Source organism: Camellia sinensis, chromosome 11 (assembly GCF_055761805.1).
Source record: "Camellia sinensis isolate YWXY chromosome 11, ASM5576180v1, whole genome shotgun sequence".
Lineage (NCBI taxonomy): Eukaryota > Viridiplantae > Streptophyta > Magnoliopsida > Ericales > Theaceae > Camellia > Camellia sinensis.
This window is the reverse complement of record NC_138971.1, coordinates 137,274,656-137,296,005: the sequence shown is the minus strand read 5'-3', so window position 1 is coordinate 137,296,005 and position 21,350 is coordinate 137,274,656. Positions and strand designations below refer to the sequence as shown.

At 28.4% G+C, this 21,350-nt stretch overlaps 1 protein-coding gene across 6 annotated transcripts; it reads left to right on the top strand.

Moving 5' to 3' along the window:
* Positions 1–7,314: 7,314 nt before the first annotated feature.
* On the top strand, positions 7,315–11,302 carry LOC114300317 (protein indeterminate-domain 7). Of its 6 annotated transcripts, none has more exons than XM_082895524.1 (5): positions 7,318–7,712; positions 7,866–7,950; positions 8,268–8,339; positions 8,900–9,293; positions 10,396–11,302. In XM_082895524.1, the coding sequence occupies exons 4-5, from the start codon at positions 8,941–8,943 to the stop codon at positions 11,003–11,005; spliced, it is 963 nt and encodes a 320-aa protein (XP_082751650.1). In that variant the 5' UTR covers positions 7,318–7,712; positions 7,866–7,950; positions 8,268–8,339; positions 8,900–8,940; the 3' UTR covers positions 11,006–11,302. The 6 variants fall into 6 exon arrangements, with proteins under 6 accessions (XP_028101013.2, XP_082751650.1, XP_028101009.2 ...); XM_028245208.2 differs by having other exon boundaries at positions 7,852–7,950; positions 8,236–8,339; XM_028245211.2 differs by having other exon boundaries at positions 7,552–7,712; positions 7,852–7,950.
* Positions 11,303–21,350: the final 10,048 nt, after the last annotated feature.

Below are 21,350 nucleotides of genomic sequence, written 5' to 3'. Positions count from 1 at the left end.
TCTATTTACAAGAATAAATTATTAATATTAGCAAAATAATTACTCAAATTAATTACATTTAACTCGCGATAAAAACTAATAATATTAAGGCATTACTCAACATTATATATCTATATCATCCTAATATTATTAAAATTACAAAAAATCAATTAATAAAAATAAAACTTGATATTATATATATATATCTTTTAAAATTCGGTTCGATTCGGTTCGAACCACAGTTTTTTCATAAAATTCATTAATTGAATATTTTTATGATTTTCATATTTCTTAAATCAAAACTAAACCAATTCTTAATAAAATCAAACCAAACCATACAATTGATCCGGTTTAATTCAAATTATTGATTTAAACAAATTTTTGAACGGCCCTAAACTATATACGGCCAAAATCCTTAGCATATCAGCGAACAACATAAGAAGCTAATTCTCCTCTATATACGGCCAAAATCCTTAGTATGTCAGCGAACAACATAAGAGGCTAATTCTCCTCTCTCTCTCTCTCTCTCTCTCTCTCTCTCTCTCTCTGCCTCTTATGTCAACAATAGCAAAAGAGTCTTTCTTGATTCCATTTATTTACTTTTATCTTTGATTGACACTACCATGGAGTAGTCTACTATTTTCATCTTGTTCTATTTTTGACATTGACTTCTTTTTAGTGGCCTTTTTGTTTTGTTTTTTTTAAATAAAAATTACTATATTTAAAAAGTTGTTAAAAACATAATGTTTAAGTAAAAAAGTTGAGTTTTTTTTTGTTTTTTTGTTTTTTGGGTATGGGAAGAATTTGAGTTTGATTCATAATCCAAGCACTAAATAAACCTTGATATTTTAACAATTTTTAAATTAATAGTTGTCTAATGTTTTTGAGATTTTAGGCTAAATATCACAATAAAACCTTGTTTTATTGATTTTTGAAAAAATTAGAGTCTTTAACAATAATTTTCTTAAATAAAAATTCGTAATGAGTTTTAAGTAACTTAACGATCGAGTAGCTCTCCTTTGAGTTTCATTTTTTACTATACTGAAGCAAGTCATCTTTCTTTTAGGTTATGTTGATTCTAGTCAAAAAGGTTGGCAAATCATTCTCTTCACTATTTTGTATAATTTTTAATAAAAAATTAAAAAATTAATTAAAAAAATCAATTCACATACGAGACCTTAGCATTCATTTGAGAAGAATTTTTTTAACTTGACTTTTTGATTTTTTAACTAATTTAACCTGACTAAATTAGTTTCATTTGGGAATAACTATTTGACTTTTTTATTTTTTAGGAGAAAAAAAAGTAAAATAATTATGATTTGATTGTGACATTTTGTCTTATTAATTTATTTAATCTATTTTATATTTTTATACTTTTTTTAATCCTAGCTAACTTTCAATCAAATTTCCAAACGGAGACTTAGGCCTCGTTTGAGAACATACTTTTTTAGTAATTTTTTGATTTTTTGGTTGAAATATAATGTAAAAAAAAAAAAAACTAGTATGTTTGGGATGATTTTTTAATTTTTTACAAAAAAATGTGTAAAAAGTAAAGAGAAAATAGAATCTTTGACTTTTTGATAAAAGTTATTACCTTTTTTATTTTTATAATAACTTTTTAACTTTTTAATTAAAAAGTGATATTGTTAAACGAGACCTTTGGTTTTCAACTAGCACTTATTTTTATAAATTTGAAGACAGAATACAATTTTATATATGGGTATTATTCAATTCAACTTTTATTTATCATTACAATAACAAAATAATACATATATATGTGTGTGTGTCTGTAAGAAGACAATTAATAGTTTGATATTATCATATTCTTGATTTTGTTAAGAAAAATAATTATAATTACAAATTAAACAATATGAGACTTGAGTAAATGCACGTGAGAGGTCTCATTAGGGAGAGAAGCTTCGCTCCGGTCCTCAGGACTGTGGAGGCATTGTTTAGGTCGTGAGTTCTATCATAGGCCTTATTTTGATAATATAAATTGTTTATTTTTTTAAGACTTTTCATATATATCATCATCTTTATTTTATCATATTTGTCACACACAAAAATAAATGGCACGTATGTTTTTAAAAATAGATAATTAATTTTTTAAAAACAAATATAATAAAATTAAAATATTACAATTATTGAATCAATATAATTTTTTTTATAAATAATATATATAAAAAATCTAAAACAATAAATAATTTATATTATTAAAATAAAACCCGTAATGATAATATCTCTTCAATTCAAATGTGGACGGGAGAGAAGCTCTCGAACAAATGGTATCTTAGGAATTAATTAGCAGGACGACAAAAATCACTACCACTTTCTACAAATTTTCCCTTTCCAGATTCCACCCAAATGGCTATATTAAGGCACATGGTTGGAGAGGGTTTCTAATAGCATCTCCATAAAAAGAGTAAAATTTTTAATTAAATTTAATTAAAAATTTATTTTTCTATTTTAGCTAATTATTTTTTCAAATATATTCTCTAACAAACTTTTTATTTTTTATTTCATTTGTTGAGTCATTTTTCTCTAATTACACGTAACTAGTGGTTTGATATTAAACTAAATTAGTTAACCAATAATTAAGTTTGATAGAATATATTTCTATGATTTTGTGCTATAAAATAGCTAAGTCAAAAGCTCTAATGAGTTTGATAATGATACTCGAAAGTCCGAATAAGCATAATTCCGTTGAGGTAATTGTGGGCTTGTGTCCAATTTTGTGATCTAAACATGTTTGGATCATACTTTTTCCAAAAATATGATTTCAATAATAGATTATGAATTTTTTTAAAACAAAAATATAATTAAATTATGTTGTTATTGATATTTAATCATGAATGATTTGAACAATCAAACCAACAATAAGAACATAAGGAATTTGGTCATTCCATTCAACACTAATCAATTTTTTAAGTGGTACATGTATACAAAATTTACAAAAATTTACATGAAATAACTAAATTGAAACTAAACTTAAAGTGTAGGGACTAAATTGTTTAAATTAAAATAATAAAGACTAAAATAAAATTTGAGTCAAATTATAATGATGAAAAGTGTAATTAACCAAAAATGTGTCGAATAGGTTGTTTATCAAGGAAAATCAATAACTTCTTAATGAAGTAAATTTAATTTGAAAAATTACATTCTCCCCCTAATTAACAACCGAACTTCCCGTCTTTAAACAAAAATAAAAATAAAAATAAAAAAACAACCCAACTTCATCCTTGACTTTTATCTATTGTGATAAAAATAAAAATTTTAACCACATATTTTGTATAAAAAAAAATTCTGTTTAATTATAAAAGATTGGTTTTATTGACATACTCTTACTATTGTTCATATTTTTTGGAGTATTAAATAACAGTTTCACCCTTAAAATTTCATTAGAATTTCACTTTCGTTTAATTGTAATAATTAAGTTCTCAAATTTTAATTCATATTTTAATGTTGTTTTTTTGGTTAAAAATTTGAACGGAAAGTCCATATGTGAGGACCATGTGAGCATATTTTTGGCCATTAGATGAAAGAATTGTATGATAAATTATAATTTTTATCTTCTAAAATTTACTGAAATCATGTTTTAATTTTATCTCACATTGAAATACGAACTGAAATTTGAGGTCATAGTTATGGTAATTAGAAGATGAGAAATTAAAATAAAATTTAAGTAAAACTTTAAAGGTGAAGAACACCCAACACATGGGTCCGTTGAGAGTGCCAACTGATGCTTTTGCTGTAAGAGGAATTCCGGGAGCAAATTAAATTGAAATTAAATTAAATTGGAACCAACCCGAGCGGTTATTTTTATTTTAATCAATAAATATTAAGTTCAAACACCACATAAATTTGATCCACATCTATCAAATAATTTTTCTTTACCGCACATGGACTTAATATATACACGGTGAGCACTGTGTCAGAACACATATTTTCACACCGTCTTCCATGAACGGACAAAGCATATTGAGCTTGATTGTCATTTCGTCCGTCAGCATCTGCAGTGTGGCCTTATCTCGCATCCTTTTGTCTCTTCGGTTTTGCAACTTGCTGACTTCTTCACTAAGACTCATACCACTGCTCGGTTTCGATTTTTTCTTGACAAACTCTCAGTGTTTTCTGGTAAAACACTTTGAGTTTGAGCGGGTGTGTGAGAATATGTGTTCTCCTAGGATTAGGAATAAGTGTCCTATATCTATTAGACTTCTATATATCTCAGTGCTGTAGGATTAGGAATTAGTGGTACTCTATATAAATAATGTATGTATTCTTTGTTCAATCAATTCAATCTAATATACAGTTGTCTTTAGAAAACTTACACACTGTCCCAAAACAAAATTAGGATTAGTGATAAAGTGTACTAGGAAATTGACTTTGTAGCTATTGTTAAACATATTGATCTATTTCATATAATATTTTTTTATCGATGGACCAAAAACAAAAATAAAAAAACAAAAAATTGCACCATATAGTTGTCTTAATATTATTACCAATTCTTTTTTATTTTTCTTTTTTCTTTACATATTGATTCACAAATCCAAGATTAAAATACATCATTAAACTACCAATACTTGGGATTAACTTGAGCCTATAATTCATAGGCTTTTTTTAAAATATTATTAATTTGGTAATTAAATTTGAATATCTTCGGATGTGTCATTAGATACTAAAAGGGACAAATGCATGAATTTGAACAAATTAAAATGAGTTATGCATTAATAATTTAATCCAAGCTCGTTCATTTATTTTTAATTGAATTTTATGATAGACAACAGAATTGGAATCATGGAATATGCTAACTACTGGTTTCTTGGATTTGGAGTGGCTGCTATGCCTCTTACACAACAGTTATTGTTGTGCAGTTAAATTGGCCCATTTTGGGATTTATTTTGATGATCGAACCATTCATATCTGAGAGTATACTGAGCAGAACATACCTATAAAAAATCAAATTAATTAGATATCGTTAACCTATTTAAATCACAATTATCATTTATTCTTGTAGATACAAATGTGAGTGGATGAAAAAGTTAACGATATCCGATTAACTTGGATTATTGCAAGTATATTCTACTCAATATACTCTAAAATGTGAATGATTCGGATTATCCAAATGAGTCCCGAAATAGGCCCATTAGACTGTACAGCAGGGCATAACAACCACCCCAAGTCCCTATCTCCCTATATTGAATTTTTAACACCTTTCTTCATTCTTTATTTGTTTTAGGCATATTAATTTATTCATAATAAAATTCTCACCAAAAAAATGTAGACCACACAATAGTGTGGCATACCTAAAAATTGAATGTAGAGTACAAATTTCTTCCGGTCCCAAATCTGAACGGAGTGTTTTGTTTAGACCCACGTCTATGAGATAATAGAATGATATTAATGAGTTGGTAGGGGTGGTTTAAAATATCTTATAAGATAACGATATTAGGATTAAATAATATGGTGTAGAGATCAGCATATGTGAAGACAAGTGAATGCCAAGTAAACTTATACTTTCTTTTTTTTTTTCATTGAGCATACTTTTTTAAATTTAAAATGCAAATCTATGACCGACAAAAAGAATAAACAGGACGACAATAATGCAGCTTTTAGAAACAATTTGGTAGACTAGCTATCACAAAACCCAAGTCACCTTACATATTATTGCTTTATTTATGAACTCACAATATTTCTTCAAATGTTGGGAAAATATTGTTAGTGAATTTGTTTCTTTTAGATTAGTTTTGTTTTTAAATTTTTAATTTGCTTTAGTATGGTATTATTAATAATATGTGTTAAGAAATTAAAGGGAAGTTTTGGGTAAAATGGTCATTAATGGACAATTTAAAAAAGAATGTCAACGACTCAATTGACACAATGTAAAAAATTCTAGAGTAAAATTGATACAATTAGAACTACAAAAGATAAAATACAAAAATTAAGAGAATAATTTGCCGTTAGATGTTTACGAAGTCCTAAGAAATAAAGAGTTACCGTTGTGTTTTAACACACGTCATTCTTACTGTGCTTTTTGGAGGGCCCACTCTAAGTTTAAATTAAAAATCAAATCGTTTATTTTATAAAAATTATTGTGCAAATCATTTATATAAAAAATTATGTGTTAAATTTTAATAATCACGCAATCAAACCTTACAAAATAAATTGTCCGTTGAAGAGGGAATCAATATCAACCCACCAACAGAGAAAAACAAGGGTGCTATGGCTTGAAACACAAATCTTGTGCAAATTTAAATGCACTCATTTTGAATTGATCAATTTGTGCTCATCTCTGTACTTTTGTGACCAAAAGTGATTTATAAAAATTAATATGTAATTTAAATTTATAATTTCATGAACCATGAGCATGTCAGAAGTTCAACTATTCCATAATGTGTGTTTGTTGTACCTTATTTATCAATTAAACGAAATCTATTGAGCTAAATATTGTGAAACCATTAGTGTATACTATATAATATTAAAAAAAGAAAATTAAAAAAGAACCGCTTTCCATGAGCATGTGTTAGAATTTAATCACTAAACTAATCATGCGACTATGCACAGCAGAAAGTGGAGACACTTTTAACTCTGTTACTCATGATGTTAAAAGGCAATAAATCAACTCCTAATCATCTCTATTCTTTTGCATCTCACTATTTTCCTTTTAAGAAAAAAATACTATACATAAAATTTGATTTAATTTTGTTGATACCATTATATTAGTATTTAATGAATCTAACAATGATATACCAACAAAAAATTTGTTCAAAAATTTCATACTATGCCAACTACAATCGAAACGAATCACTATGCTTGGTTATTATTTTTCAAAAATATTTTTCAAAAAATTCTATTTTCTTATTTTTCGTATTTTTTTGTTTTTGCTGAATTTTTTAAATATTTTGAGCAATTTTTTTTAATTTTTAGACATACCTAACATAAATATACCTAAAAAGTAAAAAAAAATTGAAAAAAACCTTTCAAAAATTCACTAAATACCATAAATATAAAAAAAATACGAAAATTCAGTACATTTTTTGTATTTTATATATTTATTAATTTTTAAAATATTTTTTCTCAAATTTTTTACTTTTTAGATACATCTAAGTAAAGTGCATCTAAAAAAGTAAAAAAAATGTTTAAAATTTTAAAAATATTCACTAAAAACAAAAAAATACGAAAACTCAAAAACTCAGTTTTCAAAAAATTTAATTCAAAAAACTCAAACCAAACACCCTGATTGTTATTCTCATTATGGATGCATTTACAGACCATTTTTCTAAAAAAATTTAATGAAAATCTATTTATATATGACATTACTCTTTTCTTTTCTTTCTTCTAGCTAGTGGGTTGAGCATGTTAAAAAAATTCCCTCTCATTTTCACTTGGTTGCTTTATTTCTAGCTTTTGGCTGGAATGGAAAGTTGGTGTCAACAAGTAAAGGCTTAGGAGAGTAGCATTTTGCTTGAAAAGCTATTACATTCGCAAAGCAAATACAACAATGAAATTGGCAAATATTTCTAAGATTGAGAAAAGAACAAAGGAAAAGACAAAGTGCAAGGCTTTGAAGGGGATATTGACTACAGAGGGACCTTTTCTCATCCACAAAACTCCTTCTCTCTCTCACACAAAAACTTGGTTTTGGCTAGGTTTATTTGCACTTGTATCAGTGTATGGCCTTTATTGAATTCTCTTGGTGTTATTCACACATGAAGAAGATTGGTGACTACAAGGTTTGATCCTTTTCACTTAGAAATGTAAACTACTTTCTGATTAAAATAAAAAGAATATACTGCTTTTGCCCTTTTTGTTTTCTTTTCCCTCTTATTCTTTTCTATTTTATTTTATTTTTTATTTTTTAAAATTTTTTAGGGTTTGAAATAAAGGTCAAGCAAGGAAGGAGGCCAGTACTACCGAAGATAAAATACAGCCTAAGCTCAGAGAGAAGCCTTTAATGTGTTTCTTTAAGAGGTATCGTCTCCTGTCTCTTTTGTTAGCCTTTCTAAATTAGTATTTGTATTCAGATCTTGAGGACACACTGTCACTGTGTCAAATATGAAAAGAAGTTATTGATCTGTGGCTCATCACTGAATCTTTAGACTTTCTGTCCTCATCCACAAAACAAAAACCAGTGAAATTTAGTGCCAGAGAGAGAGAGAGAGAGAGAGAGAAGATGATGAATAGTATGAGAGTAGATGACAATTTGTCAAATTTGATTTCTGCATCCAATAAAGCAAGCATATCTTCAAGTCACAGAAATGAAGTTGGTAGTAGTACTGTGTACCCAGATCAACAGTCTTTTGCATCACCCAATCAACCACCACCACCCAAGAAGAGGAGAAATCTCCCAGGAAATCCAGGTAATTAACCAAATTATAATTAATTAACAACTACCCTCTAATTTCTTAGTTGATTCTTCAGGAACTTTCAACTTTCTTGAATTTTCTAACAGAAAAAATACTAGTGTTTAAGATTTGAAATGTGTAGATCTTATTACTGACGTAACCCCCCAAAAAAAATAAAAATGTGTAGATGAGATTTATTTTGTACTGCTCATCACACCACACCAAATTTAAATCTATCTAATACAGTCAAATTTTTGGCACTTTTTCGAATACTTTTTTGGGTATAAAACATTTTTGATTTCTTAATGTGGGTTTTAATTCATTTCTCTTGGTTATGAATAGTTAGACCCAGATAGTTAGCTATGATTCTTTAAGAAATTTCAACTTTATTGAATTTTTAACAACAATGTTACGTATTTAGAAAAAATACTTATAAAATTTAAAATGTATAGATTAGATTCATTCAAATTCTAAGCATTTTTTCAAAATTTTTTTTATGGGCATATCATTTTTGATTTCTTAATGTGGGTTTCTAATTAATTTAAGTTCTCTTGGTTTTGAATAATTACTATTAGACCCAGATGCAGCAGTGGTAGCTTTGTCCCCAAGTACTCTAATGGCAACAAATAGATTTTTGTGTGAGATCTGCAACAAAGGGTTTCAGAGAGATCAAAACCTTCAACTACACAGAAGAGGGCACAATTTGCCATGGAAGCTGAAGCAAAGAACAAACAAAGAGGTGAAGAAAGTGTATGTGTGTCCAGAGGCTACATGTGTGCACCATGAACCTTCAAGGGCACTTGGAGACCTCACTGGGATCAAGAAGCACTTTTCAAGAAAGCATGGTGAGAAGAAGTGGAAGTGTGAAAAGTGCTCAAAGCATTATGCTGTTCAGTCAGATTGGAAAGCTCACTCCAAAATTTGTGGTACTCGAGAGTATAGGTGTGATTGTGGAACCCTTTTCTCAAGGTAAGAACAAGTGTTTAACTCCTAAAATATATAGAGATCAACCATGAAAACTTAGAAGTTCAAAATATGTCTAGTCTCTACAAAATCCAAGTGATTTTTTTTTTTTTTAAATCAGACAAAAAGTTTTTTATTGACGAGAATAATGTATCAAAAGCATACACTGATACACTACCGGAAAAATAGGGCACCGCGACGGATACAGGCCAGTATACCGCTGAGATTGAAAATCGCAAGCGTTCGACTGAGTCCCGGTACGTATCGGTCTGTAACCGTTACACAAGCCGCGAAAGGCCGATACTCACCGGTTCAGACCGGTATGGAAAAGAAAAAACTGAAAAATCTGTGAAATAATTTTTAAAATTTCACCACCGCGACACATGATTCCTGATACATACCAATCGATACTACTGATACGGATACTCCGCAATCGATACCGTTACGTTATCCGATACCGCGATTTAGAATCATAATCAAATGGTACATACATACAAAAACATAAATAAAGAAGAGAAGTGCAAACCCACATCATTACTAGAAACAACTCATTCCAATTAAGTTGGCATTAGAAGACTACACCACAATCATCCGCAAGCACAACCAAAAAAAAAAAAATTTAATATGATTTCTTAATTTTAATTTTATTGAAATTTTATTATGGTTCATAATTATAAAAATAAAAGTGTTAAAATAAACTAACTACTCTTTCAAATTTTTCTTAATTGATGTGTCAACAGCACTAAAATTTTAAAATCATAAACAAGATCTAATTATACGATAAGTGTCACGTTAATTTAATATTTTTTTTTTATATAAAATTTGTTAGTTTGTATCGTATTCATTATTCTTAGAAAAATGGCAAAAGGATGTGTTTTATATCAGTATGGTAATTTTATTAGGGAATCATTTTTTTTTTTTTACTGCTAAAGAACCTAGCATAGGAGCCTTTAATGGTTAGTCTGGACTGTGGTATGTCTTTTGCTTGCAGAGAAAAAAAATGAAATACAAACACGTGGAGAGAGAGAGAGAGAGAGTACTTTAACACTGTTTAATCTGAATTGTGATCGTTTTTGTTTTTTCTGTTTGTTTTTGTGGTGCTTCACAGGAAGGACACTTTCGTCACTCACAGAGCATTCTGTGATGCCTTATCACAAGAGACTTCAAGGGGTGGAATCACATCATCAATCCCCTTTCTCTCCTCCCAAACACCCCTATCCACTTCAACTACTTCCCATTTAAACCCTTTTCCACTTAAAACAGAACAAGACCACCACCACCACCATAGCTTCCACCTAAGGCCATCACACCTTCCACCATGGTTAAACCACTCATTCATATACCATGAAAACCCTAACCCTAACCCTAGTCAAACCCTAATTCCTACACTTCCCTCCTTTCAACCCACAGCTTCCCCTCACATGTCTGCCACAGCATTGCTGCAAAAAGCAGCCCAAATGAGTGTGACAATGAGCCAACCTTGTTTGTCCTCTGGTGGTTGCATGGAACAAGTGGGTAATGTTAATATGATGAATTCTTTATTGCCTTGTGGAAGTGTGTTTGAAGGATCATCATCGTCATCATCCTTTGAAAAGGCTTTGAATGGAATGTTGAATCCAAAAGTGGATAGTAATTTTCAGGAAACACTCACAAAACAAGCTATAGAAGATGGTGGCGGTGGCGGTAATGGGTTGACTAGAGATTTTTTTGGGTCTTAGAGCATTTTCTTATAAGGGGTTTCCTAACATGGTTGGGTTTGATCAGTTGAATTCATCACCATCATATATGATCAGCAAAACCAAAATGAAATACCATGGTAAGGTTAGCTTATCATACATGGTGAACTTTCAATATCTTGTTTATCACTATTTTTATTCTACATTTGGACTTCTGGACCTTTGTGATCAAACCTCGTTTTAGTGAGAATCTTGTGTATTGAGTTGTTTTTTTATTTGGACTTCTGGAGAGGGAGCTACCCTCTTTAGTTGTATTAAAATTGAATAATGCTTGGCACAGTTTGTTTTTTTATTTTTCTTTCTTTCTTTCAATTTTTTTCTTAGCATAGTTTTGGTAGTATATTGTTTTAAGATTAAAATGACCATTAGTGTCAGCCATTACCACAGTTAATAATTTTTTGTTTTTTTCAATTTTTAATGTTAACATTATTGTTAACTATGGAGAGTACACTAGCTTGGATTAGGATTATCTGCAATAATTTGTCCTGGTAATAATCTTGCAATGGTGGAGTAAGGGTCAAAAACATAATCATCAATGTGATTTAAGAGCAATTTAGCAAATACCCATTACCTTAAAATGAAGGGAAAGGGTGTGCGTTATATGCACCTTATAACTAAAAAAAATAACATAATTTTAATTTTCTAAGTCATAACTAAAAAAAATGTCATAACTAAACAATAAAATTGATCATAACTTAAGAAGGAAATGGCATAACTAGAGGTGTATATGATATACCATTTTTAAAGGGTGTATATTAGAATTTTCCTTAATTGAAATAACTCGTTTGGAACATTATATTTTAGTATTTTTTTGACTTTTTAGCTAAAATATAAGATAAAAAAAACTAGTTATGTTTGAGATGAATTTTTTAATTTTTTACGAAAAGATGTGCAATAAATAGGGTGAAAAGAGAATATTTTTTTTTTTTTTAAATAGCTCTTTTTTATTGGCAAAAAATTTATTGATAAAAAAAAAGGGAAATGCAATATCTCCAAAGAAACAAATCAATAAAATATTAATGGGAGAAAGCATCAAAGCTTAGCAATGGCATATCCAACTAAGTTGGCATCCGAAAGAAAGCAATGACAACAGCAAACCCAACAACATAGCTGGGGGAGGGAGCGAGGAGTTGGCAAGAAGCCAATGAAGGCAAGAGTGTTTTTTTACTTTTTGATTAAAAAGTGCTGTTTCCAAATTAAATAAAAGAAATTTCTCACCCAAAAATAGCCTCTTGGTGAGTTGTGATCTTGAAACGAGATGTCTGGTTTAGGAATAGATTATTTTAATAATTTTTTGATTTTTTTAATTAAAATATGAAATAAAAAAAAATATGTTTGGGATATTTTTTATTTTTTACGAAAAAAATAATATGTTTGAGATTAAAAAATAAATAAATAAAAATAGCCTCCTGGTGAGTTATGATTTTGGTTTTGTTCTTGAAACAAGAGGTGGTTTAGTTTGGGAATAGACTATTTTGTTTTTTTTTGTTAAAATATGAGATAAAAAATAATATATTTGAAATATTTTTTATTTTTTATGAAGAAATATACAGAAAAAATAAAAAGAAAATAAAAATTTTAACCTTTTTTTAATATAATTTATTAATATTTTAACTTTTTAATCACATTTTTGACTTTTTAATTAAAAACGAAGCTGAAATATGTACAGGTGATGAAGCTTTTTGAATGCTGACTATAAAAGATTCCTGAGATGGGCTGAGATGTGCGAAACAAAAAGAAGGTGCTCACAAAAGTCTAACAAGTGAAGGATGCAAGCGGTTTGATTCAGTCAAAATTGACAAAAAAAAATTAGCATTGAATTGAATTTTTTAATTGGGCAAATTACATAAATAGTCCCTATAGTTTGGGGCTTGCATCACTTTGGTCCTGACTTTTCAATTGTGACACATTTGATCTTAAATTTTGAATCTTGTTTCAAATAAAGACAATTGAATATATAATTAGATTTTTTAAGGGTAAAATTGTCAATTTGATAAAATATAAATTAATTTGATAAAAATAAATGTCAAACAAATATTTTTAAATTTTTAAAAATTATTTCTACCTACTAAAAATAAAATTATGTAAAATTGATAAATCTTTTAGATATTTATTTTTTTTTTACCAAATTAATTTTTATTTTGTGTTTGGATGATGATCATGTAAAATTAATTTTAAAAAATTAGTCATGTAATTTTTATTAATTTTATATAATTTTATCATTGGTGGATAAAAATAATTTTTAAAAAATTAAAAATATTTTTTTCACATTTATTTTTGTCAAATTAGTTATATTTTATCAAATTGACGATTTTACCCTTGAAAAATCTAATAATATTTTCAATTGTTCTTATTTGAAACAAGATTCAAAATTTATGGTCAAATGTGTCACAATTGAAAAGTCAAAAACTAAAGTGACACAAGTCCCAAACTATAGGGACTATTAGTGTAATTAACCATTTTTAATTTGTTAGTTGAGAATTAAAACCAATCGCATGTTGTAGTTTGATTTTATCAATTTTGAGTGAAGGATGAATTCACCTGAAGTTTTAAGAGATTTTATAGAAATTTATACAATGTCACATTGGGAACAAATAAAGAAAAATGCTTAAGATTGTTCTATAAATGACTTGCTTCTTTATTGTATAAGTGTATATCATTGGTTACATTTTTTCTTAATAATTTTCAAAGAATTAAAATATAAAAATATTTAAATAGAATTTGTCAATTCATTCAATGTGTATCAATATAAAAAATTTCAAAATTAAAATAGACTATACATTATTAAAAATTGAAATTTCAGTGAATCTTGAACGCTTGATTTGGTTACACTAATTTTCTTACACTCCAAAATAAGTGCAACAACTCATTCACTGGAAACAATTTGATTTGTCATATATGTGGGTAAAAAGGGCAAAAAAATTTATATGCCCAAGTCTAGTTTAATTTGATATTGGGCTTAAAATTTTTCATCTTAAATTCTGCTCTAAAATGATATTATAACCTTAAATTTGTCCTATAAACCAGTATATTATATATTTAAAAATAAAACATTAATATAAGTTTGTTGTTTTACTATGCAGCAAAGTCCAAAAAATTGTATTGCATTAATAAAACTATCTATTTTCCTTAGGGCTAGTTTGGCATGTACTAAATAAGTCAAAAAGTCACTATCTTATTTAAGTCACATCATCTTATTTAAATCACATCACCTCTCTAACACATCACATCAAACCCAACCCAAACCCAACCCAAACCCACCAATAAGTCAAAAAGTACACTTTTTTAGGACATCCCAAACCAACCCTTAATCTTACTTAAATGTTGTTACTATGAAGATCATTGGATGTTCTTTGGGCTGGGCTGGAGCATATTTTTGTCAGGGGGAATTACACTGACATTTTGACAGTGGAAATTATTTATCAAAACAGTAAAAAAACTTGGAGTTAATTATTTAAAAGTTCTGTTTACAAATATTATGGTAGTTCAGATCCTATCTAAGATTTTTTGAATCAATAAGTCTTGTTTATTAAAATTGAGAATATTATCAGCTTTTTCCAATTGTTAAAACTAAGAACATATTAGATCCTATCAATTTTTTCACAATTTTTTTTTCTTTTTGCACATAATTTTTTTTTTTAGTTTTTTCAATTTGAAAGTTGATGTTTTAAAGTTTTGAAAATCAAAATAAATATTAAATCATCATGTTCCTTTATAAATAATCATAAATGATGAACAATCATTATTTGAAGGCAATTCTAATTATTAAAAATTTAATGAAACTTGAAGATTTAAAAAAACTTAGTTAGGACTTAATGAAGTATAAGTTCATAAATTATGACTTGTGTATAAATGATACAAAAATTTATGATTTTAATTATTAATATTTTTTACTATTTTGTAAATATGTTTTATTGGCAAAATATCAATGTAATTCTCCTTTTTTATTATCCTTTAGTCCTATTTTATGTTAAACACTATTTGGATTGTAATCCATTAGAATTCTTTTATCTAGCGTTTGTTTGTTTTTTTTAAGTCCGCCGAACATGGAGTTCGATCGGTCTCCTTATCCCTCATATGTGGGATTACATTGTCCAGAGAGGTGTGGGACAATTTTCATGAGATAACAATCACATGGGATTAGGTGACGAAATGATCATTTTGACTCTCTACTATTTAATTATGTATTATATTTAGTAAAATTCAATAAAATTTAAATGTCTCAATTTAAAAATAAAATAATTTTATTTAACTTTTAATTGATGTTTTATTTATTTAATTTTTAAAATAATTATTTTATATATATTTTATTGATGTTTTATTTTAAAATTTTGTTTATATTTTATTTAATTTCATTATTTAAATTTTAATAGATGTTTTATTTAATTGCATTATTTAATTATTATTATTTTTTAAAATAAATTTATTTAAAAATTTAATCAAAAGAATAACATATATTTTTATTGATATTTTATTAATTTTATTTATTTAATTTTTAAAAATAAATTTATTGAATTTTGTAAAAAAATAAAATAAAATAAATTTTTATTTAATCTAGCTAAAAATAATTAAAATATTAAAGATATGTTTAATATTGCTATTACTTAGTAAACAATTGAAAAAGAGTAAAATAGTCTTTTGCTCATTTATCCCTATCCAGTCCGTCCAACCAAACATTGGATTCACTAAAAATAGTCATTTCTAAATATCTAATCCTATGAGAAAATAAACACGGATATACATCCAATGTAACCAAATAGTCCGGGGATTCACAATCCGAAAATTCAAGTCCAATGGATTCTAATCTCCCTTATCCAATTCGTCTAATCAAACACACCCTTTAATCCTATTTTATGTTGGATATGAGCCCAATTAAAATATATATATATATATATATATATATATATATATATATATATCTCCTTGTATAATATGCTTTATAATTGGACTAGGCCAGGCTTGGTGAACTATTTCATACTCATCTTTTTTTTTTATTCATACTTCATAACACATTTAATAAATGAGTTAAAAAATTCAACATAATCTAACTCCATGCACCAAAAATATAAATTAAAATAAAGAAAAAATTAGGAAAATATCATTCTCCAACTTTAGATAGTATGAGAGATCTAATATATATTTTTTATTAGTTAAGATCTCTTGATGAAATTTCTTTGTGATTATACCAAAAAAATTAAAAATTCCTCTGTGAAGTCAGAGAAATTTGTCTATGAAAATTGAAATTTCTTTGTGTCGGGCCCAAATTTTTCTATGTCAAGTTTTCTCTATAAAATATTTAGCGACTCCAAAACTATAAAAATATTGTATATCAATTATCTTATAAAATCTTAATGTCAAAAATCTTTTAAAAAAATCCCTAAAATAAATTTTAAACCTTAGGTTAGGTAGGGCGGATCATCTAGCCAATGCCCGACTGCATGCGACAAACTGATTAAAAATTGAATTTGCGTGTTATGTGTCAAAAAATTGTGGATATAAGTGGTGGAAAAATAGTGTATCACAATTACACTACTAATTACCATGTTTGGTGAGTAAAAAAAAAAATTACCATGTTTGGTTTACACTAATCGAAATTTGCTACTTTGTAGCTAGTTTTCTACGGAGATTTTGTCTTGTGTTTTGATTAGGGATGACAATCTGAAATCGACCCGAAGGGGACCCAACCCCCCAACCCCGAATTCAATGGTTATTCACCGAAAAATATTCCCGATGGGCTGGGGATGGTATTCAAAAGTTCATCCACGATGATATCCGGGCCAGGGACGGGGATAGATGCTTCAACCCCGGCCCCGCCCTGTTTAATCCCCAAGGTAAATTTACCATTTTGTCCCTGGGTATATATATACGCTTGTGTTTGTTTAGGGTTTCTCACACACACACTCAGCCTCACTCACACACGGCGCTGCTCTCTCCCCTCTCTCTCTCTCTCTCTCTCTCTCGCTCGCCATCACCACTAGTTTGGTCTTCACCTTTCTCTTTCTCTCACCGCCGCGCCTCATTTTTCACCGGCGATCCTCCGTCACCACCGATCCTCCCTTACCGCCTCTATCGTTTACTGTTTCGCCTCTCTCTCTCTCTCTCTCTCTCTCACACACACACACACACACACGACGGGGCTGCTACTCTATCTCCCTCACCGCCGCTCATCCGTCACTACTCTCTCTGTTTAGGTATCTCTCTCTCTCTAGGGATTTCAATCTAGGGTTTACATATATGTATATATTATATATATCTGGGTGTATATATATTTTCTTCAATCTCTGTCTTTTTTTTCTCTAAATTTATTTATAATATATATCTATTTGTATAGATTATTTTTGTAAACAAAAATGAAGCAGATCATCATTTATATATATATATATATATAATATTTATTTATTATGAATTTGAAAACAGAAAAAGAAATAAAGCAGATCATGTTATGCTCTGTTTATTTTATATATGAAGCAGATCATTTATATATATGTCTGGCAATTTTATTATTGATCTGTTGTTTATCTTTAATGGTAGTTTTATTTATCTGTTTATTATTTATCATTAATGTATATATGTTTATTGTTGATCTGTATATCTGTTTATAAAAAGAATGTCACTCTAATTGGGAATGTCACTTTGTATATCTGTGTAGAAAGAGAATGTCACTCTGTATATCTGTTTATATCTGTAGAAAGAGAATGTCATGTAGAAAGAGAATGTCACTCTGTATATCTGTTTATATCTGTAGAAAGAGAATGTCACTTTGTATATCTGTGTAGAAAGAGAATGTCACACTGTAATTTTAACTATACATTTTTTACATCTTATTAATAGTATTGATTATTTTTTTTTTTTGCCTTTTTGTTATTCAACAAGAATTCAAGTTGAAAGAGATGATGAAAGTTGTAATGTGGTTTGAAAGATGATGAAAGTTGTATTGGACAATCTTATTTTTTATATTGTAATGGATTTGTTTGTTTTTTTTTTTAATTTTATTTTTTGGGTAGCCTATCCCATGCGGGCTGTGCTTGAGACTAATTATTATATTTGCAACTTGTTAAATTTTCCTTTCTATGGGCTACTGGACTGTATGCTATTTCAGTTGATAGATTATGGCTGCTGGATGGAATCTGTCAACATGTTGAATTTTTTGGGTAGCCTATCTTATTTGAATATGTTGACAGATTATGTATTGATTTTTTAGCTTGACAAATTATGTATTGATTTTTTAGCTTGACAGATTATTTATTGATTTTAGCTTGACAGATTTTTTAGCTTGAAAAATTTAAAATTATGTATTGATTTTTTAAGTTCTTTGTGATAGGATTTTTTAAACATGTACAGATTATGTATTGATTTTTTAAGTTCTTTGTGATAGGATGAAAGTTCTTTTAATTTTAAAACATGTACAGATTCTTACTAGGATGTTTAAAATTGTTTTTTGAAAAAAAAATAAAAAATACTGTAATTCGGTCAAGGAATTTGCGGGGTCGGGGATACTTGATCCCCGATCGGGAGCGGGAGCGGGAGCGGGGGGATATGGGGTCCCCATCAAGAATCGGGGGTGGGGACAGGGAATTTCTCACTATCGGGGATCGGGGATCGGGGACGAGGACGGGGACGGGGAGTGTGGTCTCCGGCCCCGCCCCGTCTCGTTGCCATTCCTAGTTTTGATTGGAATTTGGACTCGTTTATGACATGTGATTGGATTTTATTGGTATTTTGGTTGTGGGTCTCTTCTTATGAGTTGGGTCAAATCAGGTTGGCAATCGGTCACTCTGAGACTTAGGCTTACGGATGTAATGATGACAATATCTTTTTTTTTTTTTTTTTTTTCTAATTCAAAAAAAAAAAAATTTACCATGTTTGGTTTTAGAAAATTGAGTCTATTTTTTAGAAAATTGAATTTTTTATTTTTCATGTTTATTATTTTTTTGCGAATTTTTTAGATATTTTATGCAATTTTTTTTAGATATATTTAATCTAAATATGCTTAAAAAAATATAATACTTGTAATAAGAATTAAAATTCAATATATTTTGGTATTTTGTTGTATTCAATGAATTTTTTAAAGATTTTTATACATTTTTTTTTTACTTTTTAAGTATATTAAGATTAAGTGGATATAATTTTTTTTTAAAAAAATTGATTAAATTTTTTTTCAAAAAATCATTAAAAATACAAAAATACGAATTAAAAATTCATAAAACTATTTTTGAAAATTCAAAACCAAATAGGGTGAATATTATTAATATGCAACTTTTTGCTATATACTAAAACCAACAATTTTAAATGAATAATTGGGCAAAATTTCTTTAACATTTCAATGATTTTTTATTTTTTTTTTTGCTTGGAACATTTTAAAGATTAACAATATAGTTTATATTATTCTTTGTGTATATTTTAACATATTATTAAAAACTGTATTGGAAGATTAACAATTCAATTTTTAAAAATAGACGATAAGTTTGATTTTGAAAATAAACAATCTATTTTTTTATGAATAATATATTCAAAGAGTTTTGTAAAATGAATTATTTATATCACAGGATCGAAAACTATGGTAAGTGAACATTAAGTTCAAATTTAAATGGACAAAAATTTCCAAGGAGGCTTGTGTCATTATTGTAAATTTTAAGACATGTTGGATGGGTGTACAAAGTGCGATTCGGTATATTTTGAGAGTAAAATTATAAATTAAATTGTAAATTAATAAATAATCAAATCACGATTTGGACGGTTTTAATTGTTAGTTCATTGAACAATCATATTAAACAATTATTAAGTATTGCATAATATAAAATATTAATTTGCTTAATACTTTATATATATAACATTACTTAATTTTACATAATATTTTACATATATATAACATTAATTTGTAATAAATTTTATATCTTAAATATCATTGATATTTCATTTGAAGGAAAAAAATATGTATTAATTAGGGGTGTTCGCGGATCGGTTTTGTGCGGTTTGCGGTTCGGTTTTGACCCGCCCGCATCTATGCGGTTTGGAAAAAAGTCAACCCGCAACCGCCCGCAGTGCGGTTTGCGGTTTGTGCGGATAGGGTTTGCAAATGTGCGGGCGGTTGCGGGCGGTTTGCGGTTTACACTTTTTTTCTTTAAAAATTAATTTTCGAGTTTTTTTTTCCCAGCGAATTTAGGCATCAAATTCATTTTATATATTTGTGATAACAATTTTTTGATGAGTTTACAAATAAAAGTTGAATATCAATGCATTAAATGAAAGTACCCAAAACAAAGAGACCCTACACTAGCATTTTTGCCATAAAAAAAATGTATATCAATGCATTAAAGGTTGTACTCAATTAGAATTGCCAGTTCAGTAATCAATAATCAAACTATAAGTTCCATCGACCATTAGAAGGAAAATTTTATTAGGAAAAAGTGGATGAATCACCAATGAAAATCATATAAGAAACCAAGTTTAGGACTTGATAATTCTACCGCATTAAGAAAGTTGAGAAATACTTAAAAATAAGGATCCTATAGTGTCATAGATAATATAATGGTGCTCCTATAAAAGTTACAAAGTTGGTATATAAAAAGTAAAAATAAAAATAAAAATAAAAATAAAAATAAAAATAATAATAATAATAATAATAATAATAATAATAATTAAAGTGCGGGCGGTTTTTGCGGGTTGCGGGTTTAAACCGCGACCCGCCCGCAACCCGCAAATTTGTCATATTTCAAACCGCATCCGCCCGCATTATGTTTGCGAAACCGCCCATTTATATGCGGGTTGGGCGGATTGGGCGGTTTGAGCGGTTCGGATAAACCGTTGCCCACCCCTAGTATTAATAGTAGAGCAGAATAGTTTCAATGATGGGTTATAAATTTTAAACCGTTGATCAAACTAACATTCCAATTAGTGAATAAATTAGTACACATTGAACGATATATTGTATGGCTGGAGGTGTTGGTGTAATCTACTTTAATTTATCTTTAAAAAAATAATACTAGGATAAAAGAAAAGAGCGGCAGACCCCCACTGAGGGTGACCCCAGGGCCCAGTGGGGTGTGATTGGTCAAATTTTTTTTTTTTTGAGACTTAATGACTAACCTCCACGTGTGTGGGAAATGGTGGGGTGCTTGGTGACTGGAGTCTCCAGCACTGTTGAGGATAAAAATGGGATGGAATAAGGAAATTTACTCATCTCTCAATAAGGAAATTCTCTCTCTCAAATTTACTCATCTCTCAAATTTCTTTTACAAAAATGTTTTATGTCCCATTTTTTCCCACCCCTTTGATCCCCTCTCTTTCTCATTAGTTACATTTTATTTTATTTTTTTCTTTTTTTCCT

Coding starts and splice junctions, on each gene's coding strand:
- LOC114300317 (XM_082895522.1), top strand. CDS start 8,153: ATGATGAATAGTATGAGAGTAGATGACAATTTGTCAAATTTGATTTCT. Junction 8,340..8,899: donor AAATCTCCCAGGAAATCCAG/GTAATTAACCAA, acceptor AATTACTATTAG/ACCCAGATGCAGCAGTGGTA. Junction 9,294..10,395: donor TGTGGAACCCTTTTCTCAAG/GTAAGAACAAGT, acceptor GGTGCTTCACAG/GAAGGACACTTTCGTCACTC.